General features: G+C 37.3%; 1 protein-coding gene and 1 long non-coding RNA gene across 4 annotated transcripts; both read right to left on the bottom strand.

Moving 5' to 3' along the window:
• Window positions 1–426: 426 nt before the first annotated feature.
• On the bottom strand, window positions 427–13340 carry RAD5 (DNA/RNA helicase protein). Of its 3 annotated transcripts, XM_088213336.1 has the most exons (20): window positions 12370–13339; window positions 12130–12263; window positions 11830–11965; window positions 11599–11652; window positions 11380–11526; window positions 11121–11272; window positions 10958–11042; window positions 10594–10866; window positions 10309–10455; window positions 10041–10196; window positions 8116–8183; window positions 7788–7910; window positions 7606–7705; window positions 7397–7509; window positions 2977–3255; window positions 2634–2834; window positions 2104–2197; window positions 1933–2004; window positions 1432–1530; window positions 427–1152 (listed from the first exon to the last, which is right to left on the bottom strand). In XM_088213336.1, the coding sequence occupies exons 1-20, from the start codon at window positions 12922–12924 to the stop codon at window positions 1030–1032; spliced, it is 3111 nt and encodes a 1036-aa protein (XP_088069462.1). In that variant the 5' UTR covers window positions 12925–13339; the 3' UTR covers window positions 427–1029. The 3 variants fall into 3 exon arrangements, with proteins under 3 accessions (XP_088069462.1, XP_088069463.1, XP_021899058.1); XM_088213337.1 differs by lacking the exons at window positions 7397–7509; window positions 7606–7705; window positions 7788–7910; XM_022043366.2 differs by lacking the exons at window positions 427–1152; window positions 1432–1530; window positions 1933–2004; window positions 2104–2197 and having other exon boundaries at window positions 2693–2834; window positions 2981–3255; window positions 12370–13340.
• Window positions 4118–7156, bottom strand: LOC148268764 (uncharacterized). Its single transcript, XR_015816989.1, has 2 exons — window positions 5484–7156; window positions 4118–5354 (listed from the first exon to the last, which is right to left on the bottom strand). It is a non-coding gene; the product is annotated as an uncharacterized LOC148268764 (long non-coding RNA).
• Window positions 13341–13767: the final 427 nt, after the last annotated feature.

Genomic DNA, 13767 nt, shown 5'->3' on the forward strand with positions numbered 1-13767 from the left:
GAAAAAAAGAGAGATACTAAATACAATTACATTAACCATATATTTCAACAAACATGAAAAAAAAATCACTCATAGTGTGTGTTGTAAAACTAGTGTGTGTACATATGTATATATATATATATATATGTAAATATGTATATATTCATATACGTTAAATCAAGATACACGTCAAATATAATGGAGGAACTCTCTCCATCCTACTCAAGCAAAACATATATACAGTAATCACCTTTTTTTTTTTTTGGTTGGATGAGCACTATATCCATTTAAATTTGATCTTCAAAGAGAACAGATTACATGGTGCTTATAAATATCTCCAAATGCAAAGAAATTTAAGAGGTAGAAGTAGAAGGTGCAGCTGGTAGTGTGAAGAGAGAAGAAATTATAGGTTCAATGGATGGAGAATTGGGAGAGGAGGGAGGGAAATTAAGGTATAATTAACAAAAAATTATATTAATTAGCAGATACTCCAAACCTAGTTTTTCTATAAACTTGATCTTCACAAATGGTCACTTCAATACCTATTTAGAGCATTAAATAGATGGAATTCAAAGAATGTCGCTCTTAATTCATGCAATGGTACAAACTGCCAATCTGCATGAGATTGAAGTAGTGAACTAAAATTACATTAGAAGGAACCTAATGCTTTTCACACTCACTATGAATTGCTTCTGCCAGTGCTTCTGCATTGACCATCCCAACCAGAACATCAGAAGGTACTCTCCTACAGCCGATTTTGAATCGATACCTAAACTCCCTAAGGATTTACATCATAACCATCCTTCAAAGTTGGTGCATATAATTAGGTAATAATTAGCACATGAGACTAAATTCTTCTGTGCTCTGTATCGAGGCACCCTATTCCAAACCAGCCTAGGGAGCCACTTCTCCAGTAAATAGCAAATTGACATAAAAATCCAAAGCCTTACGCCTAGCTTTGACATAGAGGGACTCCAGGGTCAAAGCTTGTAACAACGAGAACCCTCAGTTCATTTCAAGTTGGAAGCTATCTTCTTCTCTTATCTGATATCATGTAAAGAGCATTTTCAGCTCCTCAATTCGTGCTGTCCGAACTTCTTGATCAGTTAAGGCACCAGCAATCATCTGCTGCTTACGTGCTTGCACTGCCTCCATTCTTTCCTCAACTGTTCCCTGCAATCCAAGATTATTCTTATCGAGACCCTAAATATGTTTCCAGGTTGAAAAACAGATAAAAGTTTAATAAAAATGTTCAAGCATTAACAGAGCAGGACCTCGAGTTCATTTTTATAACTGAAAATCTTCACATTAACAAGTAATGTTTTCTATTGACTGACTTAAAAAAAATTGACTCCACTAAAAAGATTTCCCACTCTCCACTAATAGCACCAGTGTAACATTGGAAGCACAAGACAATATCCATCTGCATGGTTTGGTAATGCAAGAACGTACCTTTACAATGAACCGTTTGATCGTTACCCTTTTCATTTGTCCAATGCGATGGATACGCATAACAGCTTGTTCCTCTACAGCTGGATTCCACCACGGGTCCTGCAGAGAAGGGTCGAAAATTGGCTTATTAATGATGTATGTCCTTTTCACTCTCCTTTTTCTTCCTCTCTTTTATGAAGTAATAAAATAACAGTTCAAATATAATCCTAGAATAGGTGGTCTACATCTGTAAAAATCATATGCTTCAGACAAACAAGAGAAAAATTTATTGACGCATATCATAATTTATAAGAACAGATCACTTTGAAGAAGTAGCCTTTAGATCCTAAGACACTAAGGCCTCAAAATATTTGAACTGTTTAGGTGCCCAGTGGCATTGCCATTGTGCCAGGGGCAATGCATCGACGCCAATTTGAATAGAATATATGATGAAGCTAACAGCCACTCTCAGCCTGCACAAAAAACTATATTTAGCAGAAAATAACTTAATACTCCACATACCAAGACAAACGCATTTGATGCTGCAGTAAGATTTATTCCAACACCACCAGCTTTCAGTGACATCAGGAACACCTGAAGCTCAAATTACAAAGCAAAAATGTACAAGTCAAACCATGGAGTAGACTAATTTTTAAGCACCAACCATAACTTAGCAGGTATGCATTCACAGACCAAGATGTTGGTATCTTCTGAGAACTGTTTGATTACTCTCTCACGCTGCTGCTGATTTAAAGTCCCATCCAAACGCACAAATGGAATGCTACTCCTGGATAATAGAATAATACCAAAAGAATCAGCACAAGAAATTACTTGACTGAAAACTAAATAAAATATTATAATTCAATAGCACCATGAGAAACCATTCTGGGCATTACAAGAAAAAAGAAAAACAATAAAGATTAGAATTATGCTTTTGCCAAAATAAATAAATTTGTGCCAAAATCTAGTAGCTTAAAAATCTAACAATTTGACACATCAAAGACACATTATGTGACAACTGTTATATCAAGAACCTAGTTTAATGACTTTCATTAAACAAACAGTAGATGCAGGAACCAGGCCAATATGAGTTTACATGTAACCTATGTAAGTCCATTGTCCAATAAAGTGGAACACAATTCAGCATTTTATGAGAAAAAATAAGTTCTATTAACAGAATGAAAAGCTGCTCTCCCAATTTTTTAAAGACCAGGAACAGTTACCGAGAAAGAGGAATCTCCAACAGGTCAAGAAAGGCAGTCCACTGGCTGAACAGAATGGTCTTAGAACCTGAGGGGCGAAGGTGTTCAAGTTCTTGCAACAAAAGAGTAATTTTTGATGATTCAACCCAATTTTTCTCAACGTCAATCTGGAACCTACTACTAGTGGGAGCCGTGATAAGATCCTGTCTGCTAATCGCTTTCCTGTTAAATTTCAATATTCCATTCTGAGAATTCACTGCTAGTAAATTTAATTACAAAAGAATCTGGGATGAACCAAATTTTAGACTGTGATAACAATAAGCTGTGTGGCTGTGCATGCAAAATCAATAACTCCAGAAGATACCTACAAACAGGGCATAAACCAGAAGTCAGATTTCGCCAACTTGCTAAGAGACACTCACGGCATAACCGATGAGCACATGGTGTCAATACAGCATCTTCGAATGCTTCAAGACATATGGGGCACTCTCCTTGGTCACCCTTTCTTAGCTCCTCCAACACCTCTTGGACATAAGCCCTTGAAGGTACATCTCCAGCTTCCCCTTCCAGAGCATTATGGTTGCCCTTCAGGAATCGTTTAGCCATCTTATTCAGATCAGAATATTCTTGCGTATCTCCTCGACTGGACATGTTAAAAGAACCAATCATCAGCACTAACAACTCATTTTAATATGAACGTAAAGACAAGGAAAGCAATGATCTATAGCGAATATAATAATCAAAACAGTTGATCCCTGTCATCTCAATAGCCATATTTAGGGCCACCAAGAAGTTACAAACTAAATGATCCAAGCATTAATGCCTTGGATGAAAAAGATTATGATATTCACAAGAAAAATTAACCAAATGCTGGACCAAAATCCTTTTTGAAAAAAGGATAACTAATTGACTTCCATGATTCTCTTAAACTATTAAAGGGGGAAAAGCAAATGTCTCTGTGCATTGAACATGCAAATCCTGCGAAGTCTCTTAATGTTTAGGGCGTTAAAATTACTACGAAGAATTGCAGAGGATAGCATCAGGAAATCACATATCCTCTGTACAGAAGAAAGAAGCCCCCTAGACTACTTGATTTTGCTGAGAACAGTATCTGGAAAACATGTATCCTCTGCACAGAAGAAAGAGCCCTTCCCAGACTACTTGACTGGGCTTAATAAGCACTTCTCAAGAAAAAAGAAACAAAAAGAGGGGTTTGGATCTGAAAAGAAAAATTCAATATAAAAGTTTTAAGGTTGTCGTGGTCTCCGAAAAAGGATCCCTGTGTTTGAGTAAATTTCTTTTGTAGAACTACCAACTGTGTACCAGAGCACAAAACTTTGCTTGCAATATACAAGTCCAAACTTCCAAATGACCACAGCGTTTAACTGCAAAAAACTAACCATAGTATGGCCCAACTATAAATAGTACCTTTACTGAAGCAACAACAAGCGCCAACCATATACAGGGGGTTAAAATAACTCAAATCAAAATGTCTATTACATTCCTCAAATCCTCTCCATCGAGAATAGGATGACCTGTAAAGAACCAGTCAAGGTATGGGACCAATGATCTCTAGTTCTATCAAAATAAGAGCAACTGCTCCAAAAGGCTCTCATGTTCTCTCTCCAAATATAAGAACTGAAGTTAAGAATTTTGTCCCTCAATTTACATTGCTTATCCCCAAACAAGCAATAACACCTTTGCCACTGACACAAAAACAACGCAAGACAAGTTGAGAAGACCTAAAGCAGAATCTCACAAGCTTCTAGCCTCCTATACCAAAGAAGAAGATAGTTGGCAGATATTGTTCTTCAATTGGTACATAGGACACCCATTAATACTCTTTCTCAAGCAGTCTATGGTCAAAATTCTGCCCACGCCACTTCTCACACAAAAATTAAAATTTTATAGATAAATCCTGGAACATGTCTGGCTCTTTCCATGTTTGTTTCCACATTAGAATGACTCTTCATTATGGTTGCACCTGTTTTAGTATGACCTCACAAAACTTCCCATCCTTGGCCACGAACCATAAAGGGCAATCATCCTTGGACAAGTCCACACAACATTTAGATAACAATGGTATCAACTCTAGGTACTTAACAATTTCCAATCGAGTTTTTCTAGAGAGCCAAATATTCCAAGTCACGTCCCAAAACCCACCGCGTTACCTATACCAACCCTGAACCCCAGTAGGTTTTCACCCCAGACCTGGCTTATCCATCTTCATAAGTTGGTTTCATAGAGGTATCTATTCACACACATCCCTCGCATTAATTCCATATTTAGCTTTTACGGCTCTCTCCAAAGATGACCCTCGCACATCATAAACTTCCACAACCAATTACCAGCCTTTTCTCTCAATCCCAAGACACAAGGTGGTAAAGCCGTTGATCCTCTAAACCATCCCATAGTAATAGCATCGCAAGCATCATATGTTTTACCAACATCAAGGAATGGGAAACGGTGATAAAGAAGTAAACATGTAGGTTACATAGACTGTTCTTGGTTAGAATTAGTCTGCTGCCATCGGAAAGAAACCCTCTCTTCCAAGTAGTCAATGTGTTCTGCATCTTCAAGAACGCTAGGTCTTGTAGATGTCTCTATATCTGGTTGTTAAGGAAGATACTTGACGAGGAGCCAGCTGACAATCATCAGAAAAGAAGCTCCTCACTCTTCCTTCCGTTCCCAGCTTGTAAGCCTTGGATCAAATCCTCTTTCATGGCCTTCAGTAACATCCTACTAAAAGCATAAATCATCCAAATAAAAAAAAGGTCGAAAAATAGGCCCTGCCGAAGGGCTCTAGATGAAGTCAGAATTTTATGCCCACTATTGATTAATAAAAGACAAGAAAGAGAAAGAAACACATACCTTGATCCCTTTCCTCCAAACAACTTCCTAAGCCATGGAAATGGAATAGAGAGCCTTATTTAATCCATCCATGTCAAAGAGTACAAGTTAACAATCGAAGGTGACCCTTGGAAATAGCTTTTAGATCATTTCAGGCCATCTCTCCACAAATTTTGGTGTTCCCAATCTATCAGTGCTGGATAAGTAAGTGCCTTCACTCCAATTAAACTAGGTTCAAAGGCCCAACCGACGTGGGTAAACCTTTTAAGGGTTTTGATCCCGTGCAGTTGGATCTATCTTCCTCTTCCTGTTCCCTTTTTTTGATTTCCTGCAGCCAGTTTCACTTTCTTCTTTGTGCATCCTTCGCTATTTTCTGCATTCTTGCTCATTTTTGGTTGTTTGCAACTGGTTCTCAACACTCTCCTCTTCTCCCAAATTAATGAGCCATACCTATTAGCTTCCATGACTAGGTATGAAACGAGTAGACAGGGAAGATCATAAAGGAAAAAAAAGGTATGGAATAGTTTACACCTTCACACACACTAGGGATAGACAGTGTCGAAACTAGTCATTTCTTCCCCAACAAATATACAAAAGATTGACTCACCCAAACATCAATCAAATAATCAGATGAAAAGACCAATGAGGACCCAAGCATTTATTCGATCAAGGCTAGTTTAATAAATGATGATGTCCCTGGAATTTTTTGGCTTTGAAAAAAAGTTCCTTTTTATTAGCCTTGAAGGAGTCATCTTCCTCGTTGTTAACACTCCATTTACCTATCTCCTTGGATGTAAATCTGGGTTTGGGCTTTAGATGAAATAGATCTCATAGCTCTAAGCCCAATATCTTTATTGAAAGTTCCTTCTCAAAATGCTTTTTAGATTAAGAAAAAAAAAGGCATGTGCTTTGTGTGAACATTTTCTATATTTTGTTAACACTCCATTCTACATTTTGAACATTTTCTTCTACAAGAAGATATAAGAGCTCTTTGTGTGAAGAACCAAATTGCTTTACAGACTAGCTAATACTCTAATGCTTGTTTGGGCTTTACACTTGCAACCTTCTTTACATCTGGTCTTCTAGCCTACATTCACTAAAGCAAAAGTGACCTCAAGTTCCTCCTCCAACAAGCGTGTTTCAACTGTGACTTCTCTTTCCCTTCCTTGAGACTTTAGATCACATGACTTCTTTTTCCCCTACCTCAAGAATCAGATCCCATGCCTAAAAGATGGCCAAACAGACCTCCCACCAATCACCTACCTTGGTTCCTTTGTAAATCAACTATCTCCTAATACCACCTCCATTCTTTTCCTGAAGCTCCGAAAACCTCTCATTGCTACCTCTCTTTAATCTGGTAAACAAAGTCCTACCTGCCCTCTTTAAAGTTTGAAACCAAGTATGGCATTTAACTCAAAAAAAATTCAGAAAAAGCTTAAAAAATAAAGAGGAACTTTTATTGGCTCCATTCTCTGTGATCTCGAGGATATCCTCTATTTCATTGGCCAAAACCAAATCAAAGACTTTCTTCCTATCACTAAGAATTTTCTTGGTGATGGAGATGGCAACCAGCCAAAGAAAGAAGGTGTAGTCTCTAGATAGAGAGGATTTTCTCTCTCTAGAACACATTCTTTTTATCAATTACAGGAAACAAAATATTTATGAAGTAACAATAATTATGTCAAGTGCATAAAGCTTACATGCATAACATTCCTTCTATGAAGCTGCTGACTCAAGTTTGAATCATAGCCCTGCCCCATCTCCCAAGAGAAATAACTATTGCGAGTATATTCAAACCATTACCTTCAAAATCACTCCAACATGACTTACCACATAAAGCACCATACTAGGACCAGACGGTATCTGCTTTGAATTCTAAAAGCATTTTATTAAATATGTGCATACATATCCACAAAATAAGGGTAGATCTACACCTCATCACAAGAAATGGGTGATCACAACACTGCCGAAGACGCAAAAGTAGCTCCAAAATGGAGGCGTAATTATGAAGAACCCGTCCTTGCTCAACGAATTGATCAAATTTAACCTGGAGAAGTCACCATATGCATGTCATAGGTGAGGGATCACCAAGATCAAGTCAATTACATAGATTATAGAACAGATTCATGGAACAAAGCAAAACCTTAGATCTTTTGAACAAGGCCTCATAGAAATCCCTTTCAGTGTCTGTTAATTCACAGTAAATCACCTGCATATCAGCTGGGGGGAGAACTAGAATTGGTCTGGGACAAACAAAAGCTTTAGGCCAGGAATGCAAAAGGTCAAGATAAGATTGTTTAAAATGTCTTTGACCAGTTTCCTTACCTCCCTTCTCGATCTGTGCTAAACTTTGTTCTCCTTAACATTATCGGTTTTAAGATAGACTGGACCAACTTTAGCCCTCTTCCATCCCCCTCCTCAAACGGCTTTTGGACAAGCTTATTCCACCTTGTTCATGAATAGGTTGAACAAATACAGATCATGCTACATAAGATTTGAAGGAATAAATACAAAGTAAAATTAACTAAGAACTAAATATGTTGGTCCGTAGGAACTTCTGATAATGGCTTGACCTCAGAAGATGAGAGTCTTTACTGTCTCTGTTTTTTTGGTGTGAGATGTGGTAGCATAACATTAGGAAGACAAAACTTACCATGCCCAACTTCCCCAAGGTTCCACCCTCAGGAATCGAAGAAGACTGTAAATATCCTCCAGCTTGTTCTGTGACAAGGAAATTAAATTGTCAAAAAGAAAAGGCAAAAAAAATCTAAATACAAAGTGAAAAACTCAACAAATGTAATAAATAAGAATTCCAATATGAAAATACCCTGCAAACATATAAAGAAATCTTGGAACAGCACAGCTAATATCTTGATTTTAAACCAACCAAGGACATGATGGCCAGCTTTAAGCAGGTGAGGTAACTACAGCAATGTTTTCACTTATCATTTCAGACTAAGGATATGTTGGGAACAAATGAACAAGGGATTCATTTCATTTCCCAATGATCCTGTAAGAAATTCATTGACAGATGAAGTTTTACATTTTGAATAACTCATACCTCAAAATAGTTTATGGTATTCAATTCATTTTTAGTAGTGCATTTATAGTCCAGTAAAATTTGGTAGTTCTTTTTGAACTTCAATATATATATAGTTCATAGTTACGTCTCTTTAAAACACTACAATTCATTTACAAATTCCATCAATTTTGATAAAATATTTTATTTTAATTCCAATTAGAACCCATTTGAAATTAAGTTTGTATGTTTGGTTTAAGTCAAATTCAAAAAACTAAGATCAATTTTTTTTCATCTTTTAAGAGAGTTATCGTACTCCGTCAGCTGAACTACCTGTAGATTTCCAAATAAATTCTAAAAATTTAGTTGATTCGTTCCAAAGATAGTCCAACAACTGCATCTCTAAATGTCACAAAATAACTGTTCTTAAGCTGGAATTTCGGGAGATGCTTGCGGGCATGGTAATTTTTAAGAGGGTAACCGGGAGTGTTAATTTAAAAAATATCAGGTACATGTTTGGAGAGAAAAATTATTAAAAAAATTACTAATATTATTTTAATAAAAAATAAATATATGGGGATAAAGAATTGATTGATATAAATATACCTACTGGAGAAATCACTAAAAGTGCATATGCTAAAGTCAGGTGAAGGTTCTTAAGTTATCCACTTAAAAAGAGCTCATAACAAGCAGGTATGTAAAAGGTGCTTTTTCGGTTTAACAAACAGCTGCTCATAAGCACTCCCACCATTTCTAAGGATGCCACAGTTACATGCATGCTGATTGTCAAAATCAGACCAGCTTTACGTAGGTGAAGTGTCTACAGCTAGGTTTTCATTATCAATTTGAAATACATGCATATGTTCAAAAATATTGCATCCATAAGATGCCTGAAGTTCTTTCAAATTTGAGACTTTTCTCTCTGACCACAAGCAAATATGCGAAGTGCTAAATCTCACAGATAGTTAAACATGCCAACATTTTTACTTCATTTCAACTGAAAAAATTACTAATATTATTTTAATAAAAAATAAATATATGGGGATAAAGAATTGGTTGATATAAATATACCTACTGGAGAAATCACTAAAAGTGCATATGCAAAAGTCAGGTGAAGGTTCTTAAGTTATCCACTTAAAAAGAGCTCATAACAAGCAGGTATGTAAAAGGTGCTTTTTCGGTTTAACAAACAGCTGCTCATAAGCACTCCCACCATTTCTAAGGATGCCACAGTTACATGCATGCTGATTGTCAAAATCAGACCAGCTATACGTAGGTGAAGTGTCTACAGCTAGGTTTTCATTATCAATTTGAAATACATGCATATGTTCAAAACTATTGCATCCATAAGATGCCTGAAGTTCTTTCAAATTTGAGACTTTTCTCTCTGACCACAAGCAAATATGCGAAGTGCTAAATCTCACAGATAGTTAAACATGCCAACATTTTTACTTCATTTCAACTGAAAAAAATAGCGGCAATCAGGAGTAATGCTTATATCCAAGGAACATTGAAGATCATTGAAACCAAAACTGGCTTTATTTGAAAAGACAAATCACCTGGATAGGAGTACCAGTAAGACACCAGCGGCGATCAGCAACTAGAGCTGCAGCTGCCATGGAAATCAGGCTCTTGGATGATTTTATGGTATGTGCCTCATCAAGAACCACTCTAAACCAGTGAACTGAGAAAAGCCCCCCATTGTCTTCAGCATTCTACAAAGGGAATAAGAAGAGACAATGAGGAAATACTTTGTCTTTTTCGTCAAGAACTGCAACAACCTTCCTTTCCCCAAAATGTATTTTTGTTAATATGTTTTCAAACTACCTCTCCTGAAAACTCTGAAGCTAAGACTCCGTATGTAGTAATTACAACATCACTCTGGGCTAGGATTTTTGCATCCTTCAGTCTGCTTTGTCCATAGTGAATGTAGAGAGAGAGCGACCCTGGATGCACATGAGTTTCAATCTCTGCCTGACAACACAATTAAATTCTTATAGTTCCTCACAAGACATGTATTTGGCTAGTAATGGAACTATCAATTTTATGTTGTAGAGATGCAACAAGCATGCAGAGAATAAATGGTTTACATCAAATGTTTAGAATTAATACCTTCCACTGGCCAAGAAGAGTCATAGGACATATGATGAGGTTGACACCATTTTTCAGTGTCTTCTTTTGCTTTACGAAATTATCAAAGCCCGAAAAGTTTGTTGCCTTCTTTGGAAGATTAGGTGATTCACCCGAAAGGCCACTAACTTCACAGCTTTCACAAGAAGGCTGAGTCATGCATTGATTACTAGGCAAGCCACCTTTATCAGAATGAGCAAGAAGAAGGGCTATGGTCATTATGGTCTTCCCAAGACCCATAGCATCTGCTAACATCTTCAAAAAGTATAGTGAAATTAATACAGAATAGATACATAAAATTAGGAAAAATTAAAAAATATTTCTGATAGGGGTGTCAAGGATGTACTCCTCCTCTGGCCATTTGAAGTGTGCTAGGAAATTCAGTTGCAGCATCACCAGAAAATGAATTCAAATAAACAACAAGTCCCCTCCTATAAACAGAAAACATGTCATAAGAATCATTTCAAGAGATTAGTAAATTAGTAAGTAAACAGAAAAAATCAATGCACTTGTCTGCTAAGCGATATGCATCCCAACAAGGATGAAGGGTTGTTGCTGCCTCATCCATGCCCTGTCTCTTCTCGAGTTGGATCATCCAATTAAGTGCCTGCTTTTGATAAGGACGAAGTTCACACTGAAGACTACTAGGGGAATCCATTTCCTAAATCAAAAGAACTACTCAGTAAGTAATCACATCCACTATCTATTCAAGAAAAAAAGTAATCACATCCATTAGTACGCCAAAAGTCAACTCCCAAATTATAGTACCTCTAGCTCAGAGCTGTCCCTAAGTCCAACAATATTGTCAAGATCGGCATCTGAAATGCACTCCTCATTTTCAACTTCGTTTCCATTCTGAGACTGATTTTTAAACTTGCTGGCAGGAAACAACGAAGCGGGAAGAGCAGAGCCATCCTGTTGCCAACGATATCAGACACGTAACTCCAGCACAAACAGAAGGAAAATAATGAGTAGATATATCTCTACCTCTGAATCCAAAGGTCTCTTCCTTGTGTACAGATCAGCAGGAGTAAATTCGGCCTAATGTTGATAATTAAATGAAGAACATGGAGTTGATCATAAATATTTGAAGAGAAAAAAGAAGGAACTGAAAAAATCAATTGACATATTATGTAGGCCCGATACACAGCCAAATTTGATCACTACAACATCAAAAAGACACTCCTGGTAAAGGTTTTTCAAGCAGCAAACATTCACCTTCTTGAATGGGGTCAATCCAAGCAATCGAAATAAATTTGGGAGAGGATGAAAAACAGATTCTTCAGTGGAACTGCTGGCTGCCTTAAGTGAGGTCTGCTTGTGCTTCCGGAACATTGAACTGTTTATGGACACGCTGTCTCAAAAACAACACAAATTCATCAATCCTACCAACTCCACACTGAAGTAAACTGCAAATTTCATTACTTATCTAACGAAATGCTAGTGCAGTTTTTGCTAACAACCGCCATTAAAAATTTCTTGTAGGGATCGAATTTTAAGTCTTCGCAACAGGACTACCTTGTCGAAAGAAGAATAGTGTCCATAATACCCAACATATCAGGAGCAGATGTACAGTGGCCCTCGATTCTGACCTTCTTATCCCTCACAAGTGGCAATAGACACCGAGCCCACTCGTTTGGCATTCTACCAATCTGGGAAACAATTTATCCAGTCCATAAATTCCATTAAGTTTCACAAATCACCCAAGTTTTATCAAAACGGGAAAAGAAAAAACAAGAGAGAAAAAAAGAAACATGCCTCTCCAGAATTTTTGGTGGCAAATCTCATAATCTCTGAGCAAGCAGCTGCAGCTTCCCTTCCCCTCCCAAAACCTTTCCGTGGTGTCGACCCCGAACTCAAACCACTCCTCAATGGAAACGTGAAAACAACTTCATCACCAGCCTTAATTTTTCTCCCTTTACACGTTGACAGTCCCGCCACTTCGCTAGAACCCACAAACCACCAATCCTCCGAGATCGAATGCAATCCTGAATCCTTATCAACATTAGCAGTGAGAGTATCCTCCACGTTACTAACGCTACAAGTAACCGTCTGGTCATCACTGATAGTGCTAGTCTTATTCTCTTGTTCGATTCTCTTCCGTCTCGTATCAGCGGGTCTTGCGCTGGAGCTCAAGTTGCGAGAGGTTATCTCGACACTCTTGAAATTAGGAGTGTCGAAAATGATATTTATAGCGGCGGTGGCATCGTGTTTTGCCAGATGCAGGGCTCTTATTATGTCCATGTCGGAATAGTCCGAACCCACCACTGACCTAACTGTAGATACGAGTTCGTCCGAGACCTTGGTTCCCATGGGAAAACTTTTCAAACCCTAACGCTAAAACCAATGATAGGAGTAAAGAAGCTCCCAATTGGTGAGTTTATTGAAATAATCAAAGATGCATGGATGAGACGTATTGATCTTTGAGATTGAAGAGACAGTGGACAAGTAGTTAGTGCCAAAATGCGCCGCGGGGGACGTTATTTTGAAGTCGAAAGGCGGGAGGGTTCTCAGTCTGAAAAGAGCGCGGCCCGGCGGCGGGAAACAAGAGTCAGGATGCTGGCTGATAAAATGCGCCGGGGTGCACGTTAGGACGTTTGAACTTTGAAGCCGGTGGATATGGAGGATAAAAGCATGGCCGGGAGGCGAGAGAGACTACGATGGAGGGAGCGTGTCAGGTATGTGATCTGTCCATTCCCCGCCACATCTCCGTTTGGCTTCTTTTTTTTTTTTTTTTTTCTTAATTATAAAATAGTTTCATGTAAAAATTATAAAATTCATATTTTCTAATGAAATCAGGTATTGATATTAATAAAACATTATAAATTCTATAAAAATATAATTGCATTTTAACAATATAAAAAAATATATATTTATTTATTAATTGTTTACTGTAAGTACGGCTTTAGTTTATAGAAATTAGTTTATAGTTTTTAAAATTAATGTTCAATTGAAAAAATCATGACATATTATTTCCCTCTCATATTTTTCTTATTTCCTATATTTTTCTCTCACAAGTCTCTTCAAATTTCACCACTTTTTTAAGTAATAACTTTCAATTGCAATAGTTAATGATAAGAGAATTAGGAGTTTTATTATAGAAAAGGAAATATGTTTAATATGTAGAGTTTCAGTTTAAACTGTAAAGCCATAAAT

The sequence above is a fragment of the Carica papaya genome, chromosome 2 (genome assembly GCF_054855325.1).
Source record: "Carica papaya isolate Zhongbai chromosome 2, ASM5485532v1, whole genome shotgun sequence".
In the NCBI taxonomy this organism is placed as follows: Eukaryota; Viridiplantae; Streptophyta; class Magnoliopsida; order Brassicales; family Caricaceae; genus Carica; species Carica papaya.